At 34.7% G+C, this 23,140-nt stretch overlaps 5 protein-coding genes across 5 annotated transcripts; 2 read left to right on the forward strand and 3 right to left on the reverse strand.

Moving 5' to 3' along the window:
- Positions 1-1,073: 1,073 nt before the first annotated feature.
- Positions 1,074-1,460, reverse strand: LOTGIDRAFT_58917 (hypothetical protein; the record flags this gene model as incomplete). The annotated part of the gene is made up of 1 exon (XM_009068052.1): positions 1,074-1,460. A coding segment is annotated over one exon (387 nt), but the record flags the coding sequence as incomplete, so codon positions are not given.
- Positions 1,461-2,339: 879 nt separating this feature from the next.
- On the forward strand, positions 2,340-2,495 carry LOTGIDRAFT_100069 (hypothetical protein; the record flags this gene model as incomplete). Its single annotated transcript, XM_009068060.1, has 1 exon — positions 2,340-2,495. A coding segment is annotated over one exon (156 nt), but the record flags the coding sequence as incomplete, so codon positions are not given.
- A 6,298-nt stretch (positions 2,496-8,793) lies between these two features.
- Positions 8,794-10,803, reverse strand: LOTGIDRAFT_236880 (hypothetical protein; the record flags this gene model as incomplete). Its single annotated transcript, XM_009068061.1, has 3 exons — positions 8,794-9,063; positions 9,322-9,467; positions 10,062-10,803. 3 exons carry the CDS (start codon positions 10,801-10,803, stop codon positions 8,884-8,886), a joined length of 1,068 nt encoding a protein of 355 aa, XP_009066309.1. The 3' UTR covers positions 8,794-8,883.
- A 1,764-nt stretch (positions 10,804-12,567) lies between these two features.
- LOTGIDRAFT_134275 (hypothetical protein) lies at positions 12,568-14,077 on the forward strand (the record flags this gene model as incomplete). Its single annotated transcript, XM_009068062.1, has 3 exons — positions 12,568-12,654; positions 13,493-13,601; positions 13,965-14,077. The coding sequence occupies 3 exons, from the start codon at positions 12,568-12,570 to the stop codon at positions 14,075-14,077; spliced, it is 309 nt and encodes a 102-aa protein (XP_009066310.1).
- Positions 14,078-15,362: 1,285 nt separating this feature from the next.
- On the reverse strand, positions 15,363-20,975 carry LOTGIDRAFT_169762 (hypothetical protein). Its single transcript, XM_009068063.1, has 3 exons — positions 20,930-20,975; positions 19,610-19,694; positions 15,363-15,725 (listed from the first exon to the last, which is right to left on the reverse strand). Exons 1-3 carry the CDS (start codon positions 20,962-20,964, stop codon positions 15,456-15,458), a joined length of 390 nt encoding a protein of 129 aa, XP_009066311.1. The 5' UTR covers positions 20,965-20,975; the 3' UTR covers positions 15,363-15,455.
- Positions 20,976-23,140: the final 2,165 nt, after the last annotated feature.

A 23,140-nucleotide genomic window follows, 5' to 3' on the forward strand; every position in this document is an offset into this window, starting at 1 on the left:
ATAGTTGCCTATATTAGCTAGTTCACATTTTTCTAAATTTGGTTTTAAACCGCTGATTTTCCCATAGCATTGTAAATGTCCAAGTACAGTTTTTAGTTCAGTAAGGGTTTTGTTTAGAAAAAGAGTGGTGTCATCCACGAATTGCGAAACTTTTTTCATGGTTATTAAATATTCTGAGTCCTTTGTAAAGTGGGTCATTGCGTAAGACTGAAGCTAAAATTTCTGCACATAGAAAAAATAGGTGAGAAGAGAGGGGGCAACCCTGTCTCACACCCCTTTGTATTTGAAAGGGTGCGGTGGACCATCCGTTGTTTACAACATTACTATTGATTTCGTTGTATAATATTCTTATCCATTTTTTGAAGCTTTTGCCAAAAACCAAAGAAATCAAGAGTTTTGTCAATAAAATCCCATTCTAAAGAGTCAAATGCTTTTTCAAAATCAATTTGAAAAAGAATAGCCTCTTTATTGTTTTCTTCAAGGTAGTTTAGAATATCAAAAATAGTTCTAATATTTTCTCCTATATATCTATCTTTAAGAAATCCCTTTTGGTCGTCATGGATAATATTATTGATTACTTTCTTAAGTCTGTTAGCTATCACTTTTGATAAAATTTTATAGTCACAGTTTAATAGGCTTATAGGGCGCCAGTTTTTTTTTAATATTAACTTTGTGTCTTTATCTGATTTTGGGAGAAGTGTGATAATTCCATGTCTTTGAGATACACTCATTTTATTTACATGAAAAGCTTGATTAAAAGAATTCAACAAAAGTTGTGCATATTTGACCTTACATTTATGATTATTTAATTTTAACTTTAACCATATAAGACTATGATCTGTTTTATATCCATGCGATATATTACAAGATGAGATCATATTTGTTTAGTCATTGAGTGTGATAAACATATCTAACCTACAACGCACTACCGGTTTGTTTCTTTTCCACGTAAAACCTTTTCTGTGTGGATTTAGCGTTCTATCGTCATTTAATTCGTAGTAATGTATATTATCTAGCATTACCTGTCTTGATTTTTCATTTGTTTTTGGTTGCCCACCATATTTGTCAAGAGTTAGGTCCATAACAAGGTTAAAGTCTCCCCCTAATAAAACTGGGCATTCAGTGTCCCTAAACAATGTTTCAAAAATATCCTGGAAAAATTCTGGGCTATCATGATTAGGTGCATATATATGTGAAATTATAAAATATCTATTTTCTATCATAATATTAAGACATAAATATCTTCCAGCTATTTCTTTTTTGATTTCTATACTTGCTATTGGTATGTTTTGGAATAAAATGGCCACTCCTGCACTATTATTTCTGTAGTTTGAAAAGTAACAAGAGCCTGACCATTCTGTCGAACATTTCTTTTCATCACTCTCTATAGAATATGTTTCTTGTAATAGTATGATGTTATAATGTTGTAGTTTCAGCCAATGAAAAATTTCCTCTCTCTTTTTTCTAGCTCTAAGGCCCCTAAAGTTAAGTAATGCGATACTGGTAACTGTCATTAATTAGTTTTGATTTCAGTATAATTAGTGTCATTACAAATGGTACAAGGTAATCGTTTCTACGAGAGAGAGGTTTACTATACTCTATGAAAGTGACAAATCTTATTGTATTAATTCTACTTATATGAGGTTCTATCAAAAAACTTGATATGTTTATGTTAACATTCGGTTTGATATGCAATATAACTAAGTTAAAACATACTGAATAGTAAAGTGAAAACATAACGTAACATAAATAATTGATAATAAGATAATAAAATAAACAGAAAATAAAGAGTCTGCAAATTAAGGTTGTGCAGATTTTCATTGTTCTTATGATATTCATATTGCCTGTGATTGAAGTTTCTATTCACGTTTGCATAGTTTGGCTTTTATAAAATTACACCTTTGTGTATTGTCCCATAAAACAAAGTTTGTGTATGGAGCTACTATCTAGTGCATTAATTCGTTTATAATATAAGAAAAGAGACTTTGACAAATTAGTATTCATCTCACAGCACGGTCAAACCTGGCTTGGAGAATTTCATAATAGACATAGTCAGAATTTCTTATCCATGTTTTAACTTTACCGAACTTTAGTTTCGTTAAGGTTAATTTGACGAATGTTCAAGACTCTGGTCGTTTGACCCAATGACGTCTATGTCATTTATTAGACCCAACTGTGAAGTGGCAATACTAAACATATAAAGTAATTTAAAAAAAAAAAAAGAAACGAATGTTGGGTCTTATTTTAATTTGACTGAACTTTACCTTAGGCTTACATACACATTCAACAGTTAAAGAAAGGTTATCATTTCATTACAGGTAATCATGACACTACCGTATACAACATCAAAGAAACACAACTATTTCATAGCGGAGCCTATGGGTCAAAAACCAATCACCGCCATACCAGGGCTTGGGCAGATTCTTGGACAAAGATTGGCGGATGCTGGCTATCATTATGTGAGGAACATACCAGTAACCTATTCAATATTTAAGTGCATTTTGATACAAAGGGAAACTATAACTACTACTAACTAGTAGTAGTTCTGCTGTGCATCGGCTTAGCCATAAACACACTTCGTGTCATTTTTTAACCATTCCCTATGATTAAGAATTGAAGAGGTATATTGTCGTCACCCATATCCGTCCGTCTGTCCGTTCGTCAGAAAAAATCGAAAAATATTTAGTATGAGTATGCCTTTGTTTTTGAAAACGCGTTCAATTTTTAGCTCTTGAAGGCAACAACAGATTTTGATGAAACTTGGTGTGAATGTTTGTTATTACAAGGATGACCAAAATGGAAAAAAATATTTAGCATGAGTTATTGCCCTTGTTCTTGAAAACTTGTTCAATTCTGAGCTCGTAAGGCACAATTCTTGACAGATTTTGAGGAATTTTGCTGTGAGTGTTTATCACCCAAGGACGAACTCTATAGAAAATCAGAAGGTTCGAAAATTATTAAGTCGGAATTATTGCCCTTGTTTCTGTCAACGTATTCAATTTGTAGTTCGTCAACACTATAGAAGGCACAATTCTTGACAGATTTGTACGAAATTTAGTCAAATTGTCTATTATTACCCATGGATGAACCCTATTGAGAATGTTATTGACTTTGTTCTTGAAAACGACTCCAATTTTTAGCTCTTAAACACTAAAAGGCACGATTCTATCCAGATTTGGAAATTTTGGACAAAATTTGGTAATATTATTCAGTCACTAAAAGTTCAAAAGAAGTCTATGACTGAAGGTTGAATGTTTTATACTGGTCATTGTCACTGTACTGCAAAATATTTTTATTCAAAATCAGAGCTGCCAGTGGGCATATATTAAATTGCCTGGCCAGCTATCTCATATAGTGAAAGAGTTATCTGTGACGCCCCCCTTTAAATTACGAAAATAAACAGCATATTTAGATCGTAAACAATGTAAATAGTAGTCAAATGAGTAGTCGCGATTAACAAATTGGCGGTATTGATTCAACACACGCATAGTAAAAAAGTCCTACCTATAAAATATTGTATCCTTAACAAATGAGAATACATCGATAAGCGATAATTATTTGCAGTATTTATACCAATACCGGTGAGAAATTAACAAAATTTCTGTCGAAATAAAGGCTAATATGCTAGAATATGCTTGTTAAAGTAAAATAATCCTTATAAACATTCCGAAACACGGAAAAGTGGAAAATGAAATTAAATGAAATGGAGTTTTACGTCCGTCGAGAAGGTAAATTGTTGACGGGCAACGCCATAAAAAGGGTGCAATGAAGGAAATTTCGCCAGGACAATGGCATTTGCCTACTCTTATTATCAATTTTCAACTTTAACGTGCACAGCCGTTAGCAAAAAGGACCTTGGTTTATTGTCCCATCCGAACGACTAGACGGCGTAGACGCTTTTCCTTGTCAGCCCTTCCAACACCCAGGTAAGTAAGATAAAACAAGTGGTAGGAGTTGTGAGAAAACTACAATAACCAGGCCCATGGTAAATAAGATAAAAAAAAGTGGTAGGGGTTGCGGGCAAACTACTATAACCAGGCCCGTGGTAAATAAGATAAAACAAGTGGTAGGGGTTGTGAGCAAACTACTATAACCAGGCCCGTGGTAAATAAGATAAAACAAGTGGTAGGGGTTGTGAACAAACTACTATAACCATGCCCGTGGTAAATAAGATAAAACAAGTGGTAGGGGTTGCGGGCAAACTACTATAACCAGGCCCATGGTAAATAAGATAAAACAAGTAGTAGGGGTTGTGAGCAAACTACTATAACCAGGCCCGTGGTAAATAAGATAAAACAAGTGGTAGGGGTTGTGAACAAACTACTATAACCATGCCCGTGGTAAATAAGATAAAACAAGTGGTAGGGGTTGCGGGCAAACTACTATAACCAGGCCCGTGGTAAATAAGATAAATTAAGTGGTAGGGGTTGCGAGCAAACTACTATAACCAGGCCCGTGGTAAATAAGATAAAACAAGTGGTAGGGGTTGTGAGCAAACTACTATAACCAGGCCCGTGGTAAATAAGATAAAACAAGTGGTAGGGGTTGTGAACAAACTACTATAACCATGCCCGTGGTAAATAAGATAAAAGAAGTGGTAGGGGTTGCGGGCAAACTACTATAACCAGGCCCATGGTAAATAAGATAAAACAAGTAGTAGGGGTTGTGAGCAAACTACTATAACCAGGCCCGTGGTAAATAAGATAAAACAAGTGGTAGGGGTTGTTAGCTAACTACTATAACCAGGCCCGTGGTAAATAAGATAAAACAAGTGGTAGGGGTTGCGGGCAAACTACTATACACAGGCCCGTGGTAAATAAGATAAAACAAGTGGTAGTGGTTGCGAGCAAACTACTATAACCAGGCCCGTGGTAAATAAGATAAAACAAGTGGTAGGGGTTGTTAGCTAACTACTATACACAGACCCGTGGTAAATAAGATAAAACAAGTGGTAGTGGTTGTGAGCAAACTACTATAACCAGGCCCGTGGTAAATAAGATAAAACAAGCGGTAGGGGTTGTTAGCTAACTACTATACACAGACCCGTGGTAAATAAGATAAAACAAGTGGTAGGGGTTGTGAGCAAACTACTATAACCAGGCCCGTGGTAAATAAGATAAAACAAGTGGTAGGGGTTGTTAGCTAACTACTATAACCAGGCCCGTGGTAAATAAGATAAAACAAGCGGTAGGGGTTGTTAGCTAACTACTATACACAGACCCGTGGTAAATAAGATAAAACAAGTGGTAGGGGTTGTGAGCAAACTACTATAACCAGGCCCGTGGTAAATAAGATAAAACAAGTGGTAGGGGTTGTTAGCTAACTACTATAACCAGGCCCGTGGTAAATAAGATAAAACAAGTGGTAGGGGTTGTTAGCTAACTACTATAACCAGGCCCGTGGTAAATAAGATAAGGCTACTGATCGGATTTAATTGATGTTATTGAAATTCGGTATTTATTATAGTTTGTAGATGTCACTTATGCAGTCAAAATAAGGGCCAGGGGTCGCAAACAAGGCTATATTTCATTATTCAAGGAAAGTAGCTTATGGTAAAAAATCTGTATCTGATAGTTTAATTTACTTCAATACGATTGGCCGAAAACGATTAACACTGCTTCCGAATGTTGAACGATTAGCTAAGCACATAATTATATGAAGAAACTCAATAGTCTACATTTAGTCGTTAGTCTGACTGTTGGATAGATAAGTTCAACAATCATTTGCGGTCAAATATTAAACTTTGAGCTATTCATTTGTAAAAATGATTTCTTAAGAATACTTACAAAACAAATTAATAGTGGGTACCTTATTTCAGTCTTGGCGTGATGTTGATGATATCATTAAAGAATTTCGTCACCATAATATCGTATATTCTGTTCACCATGGCACAAAACTTGGTTTCAGTAGTCCTTGCCAGTATTATAGAGGTTGAACTAAGGTGCAAATTTGGCATAAGTCAGATCAAATCAAAGGTACTACGGAGCTTAAAGATGCAATTCTAGATTTCGTTTGAGATATCAGACAAAAGACGAGAATCTGAAAGTAGTATACTCTTGTTTTGACCACAAGGACCCAGACGGGAATTCTCACGATATGACTCGCGATACCTTTGGGCATTTACCTGAAATTAGTAAATTTACTGACAAACAAAAGGAGTATGTTAAGTCTGTGAAATCTCTTGGCACATCGCGAAGTAAGATAGCAACTGTACTCAGAACAAATGACGAATTGCGAAAGGACGACCAACACATAACAAGTAGGGACGTAGGAATAAAACACCAACTGGCACCGTCACTGCTTATTTACCACGGATCCGTGTATAAAAAATATTTTTTTGAAACTTATTAGCATTGATTTTGAAATTTCATTAAAAGTATTCATAGTGTAAATCTTCGCGTATCCATGTATTCTCCACTGTTAATGATTCTAAATGCACATCTAAAAGGCATACAATATTACATAGGCTGGGCTTTTTCACCTGGTGTTTATTACAATATGGGAGACAGTTGAATTATCGCTTTGATTAGAAAACACACAATTACAGTTACATTTTGCTTGGAAAGGTATCTGGCATCTGGAAACAGTTCTACATGAGAACAATACATAGTTTAGTATGGTGAAGTACTCTGTTTTGAAGGATCAAGTTCATATATGCCACCATTGCAAGGGAATAAAAAATGGAAAGTGGGGGCCAAAGCCAGGCCAGTCACTTGTCTGGGTGGGGCCATAGAAACGTTACTGTGCACATTATATCTGTCCAGTAGATTAGCATGAAAAAAAAAACAACAAATCTAATGGATTGAGAGATAAAACTGGTTCGATTATACACAGAGACATAACATACAAAAACAACAGAATAAATTAAATATATATAAAATAATTCTTTTAAAATCAATACAATAAGTTTAAACTAGAGTCCTATAAGGAATCTAAAGCCTGAAGGTTGGTATCGCGGGGGTACGGCACAAGGTTGTCTATATAGTAGAAAATAGTAGAAGCGAACTGTGTACATACCTTGTGTGTTCATTTCTGCTATTATCTACTGTATCGATAATCCTGCACCAGACACCTTACCGGAGGCCTTATTCTTGAAAACTAAACTTAAGATGATTTGAGTGTTCCAGTCATCTGATTGGCCAACAATTGAAATTGATTTTAAATTTAATTTTGTTAACCAATCAGATTCGAGTATTTCTTCAAATCTGGATTTTATTTAAGTTAAGTTTTGGAGTTTAAAGCCTCCGGTCTATTCTTGGCTAAATTCTGTATTTCTATAGCCAGCAAGACATTCCACTATAAATTTGGGATAGTCAAGTGTAAGCTGTATCGTCTATAAAATTCAAAATTTGCCTTGGTTTTGATTGATTATGAGAATTATTGTCTTTAAATACCTGCACCGGTCAAACTTAATTTAAAGATAAACCTATTATAACTTAATTACCAGAGAATAAATAAAACTAACTATGTAGAGCTATTACACTCCAACTTATGAAATCTTTGTGTTTAAATTCCTTAAAGGGATTTTTAAGAGGTTTTCTAGTAGAATAGCAAGAACCACAAACATCTGATTGAAAATCTAAATGGTTCAAACTGATACTATCAGTATCCCAGATACATATACAAAATTTAGAAAACCTCTTTACAATCCCTCTAAGATTCATATACCAACACTGGCCTCTCCAACATCCCTTCTGCTGGCAGTGACAGAAACATATCTCATAGTCTCACAAAGATAATACAAAAATTTGAAAAGTAATAATGAAGCAGCTTATTCAATAGCGAACTATCGTGCAAGAATTTTTTATAATTTGGTAAACAAAAATAGGGCTGATTTTAAATTATAAAATTACCTATAACAAACATGCAAGAATGAGCTTTCCTGAAAGTGACAAGGTACCGAAACAGATTCAATCTTGGCATCACATTTCTAACTAACAAAATATACTATATATAAACCTAATATTTCTTTATCATTTGATCACATTTATTCTTAACAAAATGAGGTATTTTTTTTTTATTATTTTAACATCTCTATGTTGAATTCTATTTTACAGTCAGAGTTCGTTGTTTTACTTAATAAGGCTGACCAGAACTCATCGACAAAAAATAAGGGCTTGTTATAGGGATAACATTAGGAAGTTTAGGGCCACTGGACATCCTGCTAAGTAATAATAAAAATTGGATATTATCTACAATGCTACAACAACTAATATAGACTTCAGTTTGTTGATAAAGGACCTTATTCAGGAATATTGAACTGAGATAAAACTTTGAGACATAAAGTAATTATATAAAACTAGATTTCAAATTGATATTAGTTATTGACTAGTCAAATACTTAATCATTTTTGAGGAATAGGGTCAATACCTTTACTGTTTCTTATACCCATAGGCAGAGGTTTGATCTTTGTTAAATTATGCTATAAACAGAATGTAATTGTCGTTGTGCAGATAACCCTGTATACTATATTACCAAAGAGGTCAAATAAAAGACTGACTTGTCTTTTCCTTTGTAAAGAAATCATATGTATCTTATTCATTTCATACAGGGGTTTTCAACCTGCAGTAATTACCCCTAGGAGGTAGTTTTGAAATTTGTTGGCGCCTTGTAGTCGAGCATAAAATGGGACAATTATAATATAATTTATGTCATTCTATTCAGATACATTCTCTGACATACAGAGATTGATGGGAAAACCCAAGGAGGAAATCACGAAATAAGGTTTTGAAGTGGGCGGGGGTAATGCAATGGATAAAGGATCCCAAAAGGGGTAATAAAAAGAAAAAGGTTGAAAACTCCTTCATTGTATTACGATATTGATATCTGTTCATTAAAATAACATCCATGAGTGTAATTTGTATACCTATAATTCACGTGACATCATAAATTTTCATTTTTCTTTTTCACGCTCCATTTTTTCACGTGTTCAAGAAGTGGTAAACCTACTATACAATGAAGAATTGAATGACCAAGGCGAGGTGTCAGTCCTTTGATAAACATATTCATTCCTTCTTCTCTCCATATTATCCTTAACATTTTCCACGCACTTTGTTGATGCATCTAAAATAAAGAAAAACAAGGTTTTTTGGTGAACAACAAGCATATTTTTTAACCTTCAGTCTGCAAATTAAAAAAGGCAGTGGCAGCGCAGGCCTCTCGAGACTGGGTGTACAAATAGGGGACAGACTGACCCAATGGGAGGCAACTGTCGAGAATGAAATCAAAATGCGACAACTCCATGGAGTTGCAAGGCTCTGATTGAGCGTCTGAATTAAATCAAAAAATAGTAAATGGGGGAATATTAAAAATAAATCTGACCTGTGATTGATTTCTTGTGAGTTCAATAGGATTAGAAACAAGATTAGATACACAACATGCCATCCCTGCCGATAAACTAACAGCACATATAGTATATAAAGTCCATTTCTCATGAGGATCAATTGATAACTTTTCAAATATTCCACCTGAAAAACAAAAGCAATTGTCAACTTAACGGATAAGAAAAATGAAAGAAAAGAAAGAAAAAAATAACTATGTTTTACGAGGATAACAACTTAGTTTGACAAGGCTAGTTGCTTTCACCAGTTACTTAGTCAAAAGTGATTATCCATTTCATTTACAATGAAATTATAAGGAAAGATGAAATAAGATCACCAGACTTTCACATAAGGACGTTTCTAGTAGCTTCTCCTGATTTTCTCATGAATTCTACCACTTTGGTGATAAAATTAGTCAGGATTATTAGATTGATTGCAGGCTCTTGATGTTAACACTTTTTCTTCCCATGGCTTCTAATTTATCATCGGCAACCTTCATATTTTTCTACCCGCTTGATGCAGATCTGTAAGGCCGTCATGACAAAAGTGTATGTAGTGGTGCAGATGGGACAATAAACAGAGGCCCTGTGTGCTGCAGTCTATGCACTTTAAAGATCCCTCGACAGTTGGAAATTAAAAAAAAAGAGTAGGTTTGTGCCGCTGTAGGACGTAAAACTCCATTCATTTCATTTCTATTTCATTAATATTGACAGAACGTCACGAGCCTGTGGATTGACTTACCTTTCAGAGAAAAATAAAATGGCCAAAATACACCACTAAATAAACTAAGAGTACATGTAGCACCAAAACCTTTGTAAAAGGCTCGCACACCACCAACAGTCCACAAGTCCTTTATAACATGTACAACAATCTTTTCATTTGGTTGCAGGTGACGAATTTTGTGTAGTAACCTTATATTTGTACCCTTACTACCATCGGATTTAGCATCTTGGAGATACTGAGAAACTACATCAGTAGGGACACTAAGAATTAAAGTTGAAGTTGCACACATAGCTCCTATCATTGGAGCAATTTTATGTTTAATAGTATTTTGAGAAAATATTTTTGATCCTTCGAAATATAACTCTATACGTTCTCGAGTAAATTCAAGAACTCCAATGTACATAACATTCTGAATAACACTAAAACTGTTCACTGAAAATCCATCATAGAATCCTCTTAAACCATTTCTACCATAAATTTTAGATACAGCATCCAACATTCCACGATAACCTTTCACTTGAGGTGTTTTTATGTGCTGCATGGTACCCTGATTTGATTTAACCATTTGAATTTTATATGCTGTTTGTAATGGTTTTGTATCCTGATTTTGTAAACGAGTTCGTACCAAATTAAATGGATAAAATGCAGTTCGTATAGACAGTGATAAAGGTGTTGCCAGGCCCATGAATTTCAAAGAATTCATTTGACTCCAGTTTATGTTCACATTTGCAACAACTATTGCATCTGTGTCTATCTCCATGTTGAAGAGGTGAAGTTATAACCTGTAATAATACAGGTCACATGAAGTTTATGATCAACTAATCTTTTTCTTTAGAAGAACCTGAAATGATTCAGAAAAACATAATCCATAGGCTGACTTTATATGGTAAGTATATAATATTATAGACATAGATGCTGCTGTTGTGGGCACACTTTCTCACTGACGCCCATGAAAAATTAGTAGGCCAATGCTGTGTCTGGCCAAATTGGCTTCATTGCACACTGCATCTTTTCATTACCTTAATCAAAACCAGGAATCTATGGCGGTGTAGACATAGATAGAGGCCACTGGCACTAATGCTGTGTGTGGCCAAATGTGCTTCATTGTTCACTGCATATTTTTGTTACCTCAATCAGAAACATGAGCACAAAAGTAAGACGTAAAGCTCCATTTCATTTCAATTCTGTGTTCGAACGGTCAGTCAAAGTTCAGTGTTGTGACATTGAAATTGAATTACTGAATAACTCATTAACTGTCGTTGTTACCGAAGATCACCTGTAACGTTTCCAAACTCTCTTATTTTTACACCAAACGACAGGACAGCTCATTTTTATTGTAGATATGTTTGCCCTTAAGATAATAGAACAGTAATGTCACCTTGTGTCTTGTTAAATTGACGTTAATTCCATCGCAGGTCATTGACATTGGTATGATTTTGTTTATGAAAACAAAAATGTGTTTTCGTTTTGATTGACCTAGCAGAATGTGGTAAGATTTATAAATGTTTGGTTCTTTAGCATCATACAACTTTAAAATCCTTACGTAAAATCAATTAAAAATGTCAAATATATTTGATTTTTTTCCAAATAAGAATAAGTAATTCAATTTAAGGGTCTTTGGACTCGAATGACACTCAAACTGGATTCAGTTATGTTCACAATACGAACACATTCCAGTTAGATGGTACCACGTAAATAAGGACATAGATTAATAACTTTTTCTTTGCTGCTAAACTTCATAAATCTTTGCTGTGAAACAATAATAAAAAGTCATATTAAAGTTTATTTTATCCATATCCATTACAATTTTGCTACATTTTCCAAATATTTCCATAAGAAGGTTTTTTTCCTAACCGTGTCCAATTTTGACGCGGAATCTATAGTCGCTATTGTCAAGTATTTTGGTCTGGGTGATCGAGATTTGTTTACAGAATCTTGCAACACATGTGATCATAGTTTCATTATATGGACTGAAAATCTAAAGCTGACAGATCTTTTATTCAGATTACATCGAAGTTTACTTATTCTTCATAAATATTGGTAAGTTAAATTATCTATTCTTTGGTCAGTGTGTGTCGATTTATTGATTATATCTATCCGAAACTAGCCATGCGTCACCACAGTATGTCCCTGTCACTCCACTGGAACGGATAGTGCGAAATATCTTGTGACTTACCCAGACTCTGTAGGATTTGTGCTTGAATTTTTACTATCCTTCCTGAGTCCCATATTCATATTACTTTTATATTGTAGTGTAATCAAGGTCACCAGTCACCAGTCTTTCGCATCTAGGCCCACTGACCAAGATAAGAACACCTTCCATGCAGACTACTTCATTTGTCTGATTACAGAACCCTTCTTAGTCTTAGTCACTAACTGACCAAAACCAGAACCCATGACCACCATTTCATTTATTTGATTACAGAATCCTTCAAATAAGCCAAGGCCTATGTTTTATTTAGAAACAATATTCAATGATTACTATATTTCCAGCTATCAAGTATACAGACGTTAATGTTATAAAATGTCGAAAACCACCAAAAAGAAACATGTAACAAAGGAGGTTATGGATGATTTTGTTTTACCAGAAGAGAAGGAACAGATTGTTATGGTAAGAAAAATTGGTGGGCTATTGATCACCATGTTAATTACACAGGCAGTTGTGGAAACGATAGCCCTTAGTTGGTGAATCATTTGGGATTTTGTCTGTCGACGGATATTATATAATACATATCAGGCAACTGGCAAAATCTCAAATGCTTCACCAAAGGCTATCCTGTCAACAAGTACCTGTGGTTAATTATACAACATCTCAACAATTGTCAATTTTTTATTTTTAATTCTGAATTCTGAATTCAACTGCAGATTTAGGAGGAGTTTTATGAGACTTATTACTTTTTTAATTTTATCCATAGCACTTTCTATATTTATTTTTTGTTAAGAGTGAGTATCTTCATAGATAGGGTGTAATTAATATAGTTAGTACTTAGGTTTGAACATAAGAAACTAATGCGGTAATTGTTAGTTGTATAGAATTGTATTTTGACCAAAGGGAAATGTAAAAGCTTAATCCAATTGTTGGCAGCCATTTAAATTGTCATCTTCCTTCCTAACTATGTCTTTTGTTTAAGCCTTTAAACCCTGAGTGTAAATGAAATATAATGTCATATACCCTGAACTTCCAAGTGTATGACGTTTACGTTGTATGGCGTCACTTAGTAACAGCCGGGTATATATTGCGTTAGTGTGTGGATGGTAAACCAGCCTCTAGGGTTAAATCCTTGATATTCCATTAACGTTTGTTTCACATCTTTCTCAGTTAATGTGTCAGTATTGAAATACAGTTTGTATGAGTCTGTCAATTTTCTATACATGAGATACTAACGTTTAGAATTTAATGCCAGAAATGTGTCATATTTGTTAAGAAATTGTCATTATTTTATAAAAAGGTGACAGCTGGAAGGGGAAATAATTTACATGAAGTTCAAGATCCTTCTGGAAATAGATTTCTGGTATCCATGCCAACCAAGTTTAGAAAAAATGTATGGATCAAAAGAGGTAGGGATGGTTATTTAAACCATGTTTTTGGTGTTTTAGACAAAATTTATTCTTATACGAATGTATGTATGGATATTACATAGACAAAATTTATGAGGGTTATTAATGATGGTTATTATTTTATCATCAGTATTATTGGAGAAAACCCCTCTCAATTTATGTCACTGTGACATTTATAAGTTTTGAAATTCCACCTAGATAATGATGTCATTTTGCTGTTTGCTGTAAAATGGGAGAACCCAAGAAAGAACAATGCCAAGAGGTTTGATCAAATACCAACTGGTAGAAAAGATCCTTAGTGAATCCAAGATGTTATCCTTGTAAAATATTTTCATGTTAACAGTAGATTTATTATTATTCCAGGTGATTTTATTATTGTGAACCCTATAGAGGAAGGAGATAGAGTGAAGGCTGAAATAGTTAGTATATTATATAAAGATCAGATTAAATATATCAAAGATGAAGGCAAATGGTAGGTTTTCAACAGACATTTTCTTTATTATTTTAAGCTCTGGGACAAAAGCTCAGAATTAATTATAGGTGTGCTGAAAGCTTTCTGTAACAGACTGTGCTTTAAGGGATTCTAAAGAGGTTGAATCTTTGGTATGTGCCAGTTTTAAGACTGAATATGGAGCAAATTCTCTTATATCTGGAACTGCAAGAAACCAAAAACAATCATCATTTACAAGGATATTAAATAAGTTCCCAAAGATCCAGTTTGATAGCTGGTACTTGGCCACTTTTTATTGAAAATTACTTATTCAGACGGTCACAAACATACCAAACTTAACATCTTTGACAAGACACATGGCATTTGACAGGATATAAAAACTTTTACATTGACTGTCTCTTTTTTTTTCAAGGCCCAAGGAGTTTACTGATGAGAAAGAAGAGAATAAGGATGACATGTTACCACCTAGTGATTCTAATGACTCTGATGATGATCTTGGGGATCTGGTCCATAATCTGAATAGACCACCTCAGATATACTGTGAGGAAGACTCAGATTCTGAAGAGGAAAGTGACAATGAAACAACTGAAACTGGTCCTGGCTGAAATATAAACTCATTGTTGATCATTTTGGGACTTGTGACATCACAGATCTCAGTGTTGATCATTTTGTTACTTGTGACATCACAGATATCAGTGTTGATCATTTTGGGACTTGTGACATCACAGATATCAGTGTTGATTATTTTGGGACTTGTGACATCACAGATATCAGTGTTGATTATTTTGGGACTTGTGACATCACAGATCTCAGTGTTGATCATTTTGGGACTTGTGACATCACAGATATCAGTGTTGATTATTTTGGGAATAATGACATCACAAATCCTGTATTTTGAAAAGATAATTTTTGTGGACCAAAATTTATGAAAGCTGGAATCAACAAGCTCAAATCTAACCTATTTATAGCTTCCATTGAAATAGGGATTTTTGTGTCTGATAAAAAAAATTTAGTTAATAATATCTGTTTTGTATATTAATTACTTCTTTGCCTCTATGTTTCTTCATAGCTTTAGTGATAATATAGTAAAGTAGTAATTCAACCATCTTTCAAAGTATACCAACATGATTATATTCATTCAATAATCATATTTCCTCCTTTAGTCCATTTACATGATCGTTAGTATTAAAGGGAGATAACAACGTATAGCTTGATCGAAACTTCCAAAGGTGTATTTGCAAAAACACTCATTATATGTCAAAAACCCATGCGTATCTTTGCCTTTAATACAAGTTTAGAACAAGACATTTTCAGCAAACAGATTTTTATTGCATTATCATCAGCATTAAAGGGAGATAACAATGTTTAGCTTGATGGAAATTTCAAAGGTGTCTTTGAATGAATTATGCTGCAGCCTCCCTTGGCCAATTAAAAACACGCAGCATCCCTGATTTGCCTTTTGTTTTGGTATTACATTTCTTATTCATATCATAAACGACATTATCAGACTTGACTCTCCAGCCAATCAACTGAGCTGTGCTTCGTGGAAAATCTTTAGGTCGTGTAGGAATATGGCTTTGAACTATTGGAGGAAATTTGATTTTTCCGCGATCTTCAAACTTAGTAGGTGGCATTGGTGGAAGAGGTTCCTTTCCTTCTAATATTAAATTCAGCTGAAATTACAGGAAAAAGAGTTTTACATATCATTGCCAAGGCCGTAGCTGAATCCAAGTTAAAATCAGGCATAGAGGGTACTAGATGAATAGGTTCAGAGTTACTCTGACGAAGTGTCAGACTCCAGACCCTTGATTCAACAGTAACACTAAAGACTTTCAATCGGACCGAAAGGGTTTATGTGTGCGTGGCAAAGTCATTTATGAGGTTTATAGTCATTATATTAACAAATCAATCTAAATGAGGAATAAACACCCAGTTGGGTCAAGGATTAAAATAAATGTCGTATGCATCGTTCACCCTTAGATGACATGTAGCTTAATACACGCATTCCCTTAGACCGTATATATATGAAAATCGTGTCGGTAGAGAGGCATTACACGCTTTTTGCGTTTCCAACTAGATGTATAGATTCGACAATCCTCGGCAGTTTTCGTAAAGCTGAAAATGTTGCAGAGCGCAAGAAGAACTTTTACTAGTTTCACGGTAGACCGTTAAACTGTCGCTGGATCTCTGAAGCTTAGCATAAGGACCTTGGGTTATTGTCTCATCCGAACGATATGAGGCTATTGTCACCCTCTTTAACCGGTATTACTGAAAATGGAAAGCGGGTTAAGGACGAATATAGAATGACGACATTATTAAAAGACCTGTGAGACATAGAGAGGAATATAATTTCCCTGGTGTATAGTGGTGTATAGTAATTCAAGATGGTTATTAACTCTCAGTGATTACTAATTATCTCTTCCTATCTTTTATAACCCAATACATTATATAAACCCGCCAGCGTTATTTAGAGGTAGAAATCGCATTCAATAACGGACCCAAAAATTTTTATATACAGGAACAAAAATTCATGATATATAGTAGCAGTAGCATTCGGCAAACCTCGGCAGTTTCCGTAAAGCTGAAAATGTTGCAGAGCGCTATTGTAACTTTCACGTTAGGCCTTTTGATACAGTAGAACCCTAGTTAACCTGTTAAATTTTCCACGACGTTTCAACAATTTTACGTTGTCATCGTTAGGTGATCTGTTATCTGATGGATTTAGATATATCTTCTAGCATTTTTTAACAGCTCTCTCTACCCTTAGTCGAGATATACCGCAAGTTTAAGCTAACCTGTCCGTGATGGTTGTCTAAGCGGCTGACATGGGAATAACCGTTCTGACGGGACTGTGCCGTGTGTATGTTAACGATTCCTCAACAGAAAATTTCCCTCATTGCACATTGCAAGGTATTGTCGATTTTTATTTTCTTACTTACTCTGGGTCGAGAGTAGAAATAAAGCTCCAAATCATTTCATATCGTAATAACAAAACCTGAACCGCCTTTTCATTTTGTGGAATGTTAGAAATGAACCTGATGTACAAGAACATGTAATTTCTCAAATTCCAGAAACCGCCTAATTCAATTTATTTTAAAATATCTTGGCAGCACGCCTTCAAAAAAACAATGAATGGCGTTCTATATTATATTACACCAGACAAAAACAAACAAAAGGCAACATTTTAATTTAGAATCATTGTGAGAAAAAACACATCCATTTAGTTTTTCAATTTTCCACTCGAGTTCAATTTGACTACAGTATAATTTGATATGAGAAGATCTAAGAATCAAGTTTGTTTGATGACGTTTGAACTTAAAGGGATTATAAAGATATTTTTTATGTTTTTTATGTGTATCGGGGACACTGATAGCATCAATTTGCACAATTCCAATTTTCAATAAGAAGTCTGTCATTCTCACCATTACACATAAACTAAGCGTTTTATGACGTCACTACCTCAAATTAAAGCTCTTTGATATCATTAGGATTTTGCGATGGTGACGTCATAAGACGCTTGGTGGAATGGCAGAAACCACAGACATCTAACTGAAGATTTGAATGATGCAAATTGATGCTATCAGTGTCGGCGGTTCACATAAAAAAAAGTAAAGAAAGCCTCTTTATAATTCCTTTAATCTATAGACGTCAGCACTTCAATAATTGAAATTTTTTCCTGATATGAAATCTGTAGGTTTTAATGGCAAAATATCGTGACTAAGTCTATTAAAGCTTTTGTACATTATTTTTCATGTTTATTTTTCATATTGATTTGTTGACAAGAAAATCTATGGACATTAAAAATGGATAGACGATGATTAGAATAACGAAGGTCCTCAAATTGAAAGACAACACAAATATAGTCTTTAATGAAATTTTATTTGACTTTCAGAAAATCATTAATGATGTGAAAGGACCCGTATTAAAGTAAACTAATTTCTTTCTTCCAATTATACTGAATCAAAGAGCGAGCTCGTTTCTAGAATTCTCCAACATTATTAATGTCCGTTTTTTAGTTGTAATTCGCTTCGTTTTGTTTATTTTCGTCCCTCAAACGAGAGAAAGCAAATAAACGAAGCTTATCTTTCCGCACGACTTGAAACAATTCACATAACACGACTTTCAGCTTTTCTAATGTTTTTTTGTGATTTATAATGAAAGAATGATGACAAAATAGTCAGTTTCCAGCACGAATTATCACAATTATCTCGGTTACTAAACAATCTACACGTTTAAAAGGATTGTAAAGAAGTTTTCTACAGAAAAAAATATGTGTATTGTGGACACTGATAGCATTGATTTACACTATTCCAATAATCATGTAAATAAATTAATAATTTGTTTTAAAAAATCATAATTGACATCTAAGAGAGAACTGAATGCCCTGATTTTAATCTGAAAATGTGATAGATAATCGATATTGGATCTTTTCGGGACGTACATCAAAATATATGCATATAACCCCAGAAGTGGAAAAATATCTCTGCATAATCCCTGGTTGACAACCGTAGCCGACTGATCTCCTGGTCTCTTTGTTACGGGGAACTGCCATACTACAAATTAAAAACGGGACCAACCGACTTTTATTCCTTGGCAATAAGGACAAAGATGATCAAGTAACGGCAGACAGCCCCCCCCCCCCCCCTATCATTTTACATAGTGAAAGAATGGCCTGTGGCCCCTGCTCGACCCTCACACCTGATGTTTTCTAGAAACGCCACTGACAGCGGATGAAGTGGAATGGTTGAATCTTGAGCAAACTTTCCAAATTATATTGAACTGTTCATATCAACTGTAAAGACCGTATAGCCCGACAAATCTGGCTAATTCAAGATGATTTCCGAGGATTCCCATTTTCGCGTGTGATATCCTATTTAAGTAATAAATGACCATACCAATATAAAAGTGTTATAAATTCGGGAATTAAGACAGAAACATGTCTTGTAAGAGTTTAAGATATAGTGGAAATGTTATTTAATAAAGTTTGGTAATTACTATACAGTCTAGACTCGATCGATACCGTCTTAATTAGTAACTGTAAACATCTTTAACTTTGATGGTGTTTTAAAACCAGTTGATTACCTTTCAAATATGATTCATATTCTGACAAATCTGTCAATTTTTTAACCTATTTCCTATTATTTCATTAGTTCTGATATACATGTATAGGTCCAAACCGCTGCAGTTTCCATAAAGCGGTTGCAGAGCGCTGACGTAACTTTCAACGTTTGGTGTGGGCCTACCAACTTTGACTGGGGTTAATGTCTAAATTCTAAGACAGTAAAATTGATATTCGTTCATGCAGATAATTCTCATTACTTCATCATAACTGTTATAATATTTGCATTATGATACCCCTTCTTTAATAACATTTAGCTATGTATACACAGATAAACCCCTACCAAGTTCCCCAGAAGTGATATACGGATATAATTTCGTCATATCCAGTCACATTCCTATATCACAGTCTGAAGAACTAGGGCTTTATTTATTTGGCTAATTCAGAAACGGTTGTAGTTTGAGTATGATATGTATCTGGAAAAATCCATATACTCACCGATTCGTATTCGCGCACAAGGTAACCCCACCTGTCAGGCCATACTCTTAGCTGGGAAAACGTTTCATGATGAACGTGATCTTTCCTGAAAGAAATGATACCATAGAAAATTTAAGTTGTTTTGGGCTTTGACTGATACTCAAATTCACTCACACTTGCCGTTTTGTTTGCTTCTGATGTTCCCAAAAATGTCTTCTCACACTCGCTTCTTCTCCCCGATCCCAATACTTTCTGCTTCGCGTTTCTTCTTACATATCCTAATTGGTAAAATCTTGGACAATGAGATATGAAATTATTCACTGAGCCCAAAGAAATATTAGAGCTGCTTTTGTTAACAAATCCTTCCCCAACGTAACAAACTTGCATCTCAGCAGTGAGACCCGGTAACACTGTTAACAAGTCTAGCGACTGTAATAGATTCATGAAAAGAAATATTACTCTACTAGAGTGATTTGATTCGAGAAGCAGTCAATTGTATATTACTATGATTACTTGTCAAAGGAATAATGAAATTGTCAACTCTGTTTTCATACATATACATTATATTCAGACATTATTCGTCACCTTATAATGCACCAGACATAATCTGAAAATCGATATTCTTCAGAAATTTTTAAGGCTCTATTGAAATGTATTAAGACATGTATTAGGCTATATTAGAAATTTATAAGGCTCTATCAGAAATTTATAAGTCTACATTAGAAATTTATAAGTCTATATTAGAAATTTATAAGTCTATATTAGAAATTTATAAGTCTATATTAGAAATTTATAAGGCTATATTGAGACATTTACTAGGCTTTATCAATGCAATGGGTTTCTGCCTTGGTTCCCATACTTGCGTTATTACTACCCCATATAAAGGGCAATCGAGAAATCAGTAGAATCTCAACAGTCAGCCCGCCCCCCACCCCCAACCTCAATTATATCAGTCTGTCCCCCAGAGGCTGGCACCGCCACTGCGACAAACGTCTTGTCTTAAATGTGCTTTTCAAAAAGGAAAGTAATGTCAATTATAAGGAACCAGGATCGAATGAATTGTCTAAATTTGCATTTAAATTTTTGATTCTCTGAGCTCATGATTGGTAAAAGGGGGGGGGGGGGGGGGGGGGGGGCGCAGAAGACAGGTTTTCCACTCTGAGGCGCCAATCGTCCAAAAGGTAACCAATAAGGCTATAGTATATCACGTTATGTTCAGTGGAGAAAAGCTTTGCTGCATATTCATCTCAATCTGATTTTGATGTGGCTGTTAACTTAACAAAACAACATCCTCTATCAATTTAATTCAATCCATTCCATCAGTAAAAGAAATATATTTACCAGATCTCGTCATTATGGACAAAATTGACCGGCATCTTCATTATTGCTATCTTTATCAAGTACCACTTAACAAGATAGATAACGTCACAATCACTTGCTCATAATCAGATAATGTCACGAACGCGTCACAAAGAGGATAACGTCACACAATCTAATAGAATAACATTGCCTTTCGTTCAACTGCCAATAACCAAAGAGCTATCTTTTCTATAGTGTAGTATAGATGGTTAGTAACGAATGTGGCAGAAATGGTCCCACAGTCTTTCACAGTCACTTTATGATTCTTTGAGAGTCTACGTGTCCGTATATAGGCTAGGTAAAAGATTGGTTATACTTTTTAAGAGGATTTGTTTCAACGTCATTGTGACTGCATTGTGAATCGCACATTGAGCCTTGTCGAATTACACCATTCCAGTCCTTTTATTTGGCCCAGGAGCCTGTAGTGGGAGTCTGATATGTAGCTTTTGTTACAAAATTAATATCAAATATTGCCGTTCTCCTACATTGTAATAATGATGAATCTAATGCCATTAAAAACAACAAGAGTAGCCTATTGTCGGGTTCGACGAGCATCTGGGGAAAGACGACAACGGATGATTTATAATATAAAATATATTTTCATTATGATACGAGAATGCCACGACGATTTATCATTATCAAGTATATTCTAAACTACTCTGTGTAAAATCTGGAAGCAACGGGTCAGGCCACATTGTCAGAATGCTAACAGAGGGGGGAGGGGGGATTAGCAATGGTCATCCCTGGTCCAACCAATGGTCTTCAGAGTCCTCCAGTAAATCAAAAAGCCATTAGAAAATGGCTGTTTGAACAAAGTGTCTGTAGAAAATAACTGTATTTTGAATACACGAAACTGCTCATTTTAAAATGTGTGTTAGACAAAAGGGAACCATATCTCCAAATCTATACCGGGATATCTAAAATGGATGTTTTATTTTACAGCATTTAAATGCAATAAATTCGATTCTGATGTAAACGCCAAACACATCAAAAACACCTAAACTGACGAAAATCGATCATTTCTAGAATGATCGTGGCAAAACAAATTTGAATATCTGACATTTCGACTGCGATCTATCAGACGTGAAGAGTCAAATATCTAAACTATTAAAATTAACGACAGTATTGTGCAACCGGAAATAGATTTTTCAGAAGTGAGCAACAGACGTGAATTAGTCGTAATATGATTGGTTAAACTGTCATCACGAGAGCCTCTTGATGAGATTAATGGTTCAATTATCAGAATGTCAGAATTTGGCCATACTTCTTTATCACGCTATTATTTACGGCTATAATTGGAGCTAATCTTATGGTGGCAGTTATCGATTATTACTTCTAATTTGCGATTAAAACAAATAGCAATAATCTTGTGTTCGTTCTCGTAATGTCTTATATCTTTCACGTTAATTTGATCACATTTTAGGAAATACTGATTAGAAATGTGAACAGCAGAGCAAATGGCTCCCGAGAGCCTTAATGCATAAACCGATATGGTGCAAAAAAAAAAACACGTAAATTTTAAGTGGCTAACGTAATACAGTAGCTTGACGGTCATTCAGTAGCTAGCCTGATCGTATTTCAGCAGAAAAATTGTATCAAGTACTACAATGTCATAGTTCGCGATAACCTATCAAATGCGATAGTTCTTGATAACCTACCAGGTACCATAGTTTATTTCATAAGTGCTACATTTCTTGATGACGTACCAGATATCATAGTTCTTGATGACCTACCAGATACCATAGTTCTTGATAACTTACCAGATACCATAGTTCTTGATATCCTACCAGATACCATAGTTCTTGATGACCTACCAGATACCATAGTTCTTGATAACTTACCAGATACCACAGTTCTTGATAACTTACCAGATACCATAGTTCTTGATGACCTACCAGATATCATAGTTCTTGATGACCTACCAGATATCATAGTTCTTGATGGCCTACCAGATACCATAGTTCTTGATAACTTATCAGATATCATAGTTCTTGATAACTTACCAGAAATGTATCAAGTGCTATGGTTCCTGATAACCTTGCGACGTATAAATGTCTAACAAGTGACCTACTAATGTTTGGCAGCAGGTTTTCTGAGCAGTACAACGATATCAAGAAAGATCTTGATCCATCGGTCGTGACATAGATATTGAAAGTATAACACTGTAGATATAAAACAGTAGTCCTAATTGAG

The sequence above is a fragment of the Lottia gigantea genome (genome assembly GCF_000327385.1).
Source record: "Lottia gigantea unplaced genomic scaffold LOTGIsca_89, whole genome shotgun sequence".
NCBI lineage: Eukaryota > Metazoa > Mollusca > Gastropoda > Lottiidae > Lottia > Lottia gigantea.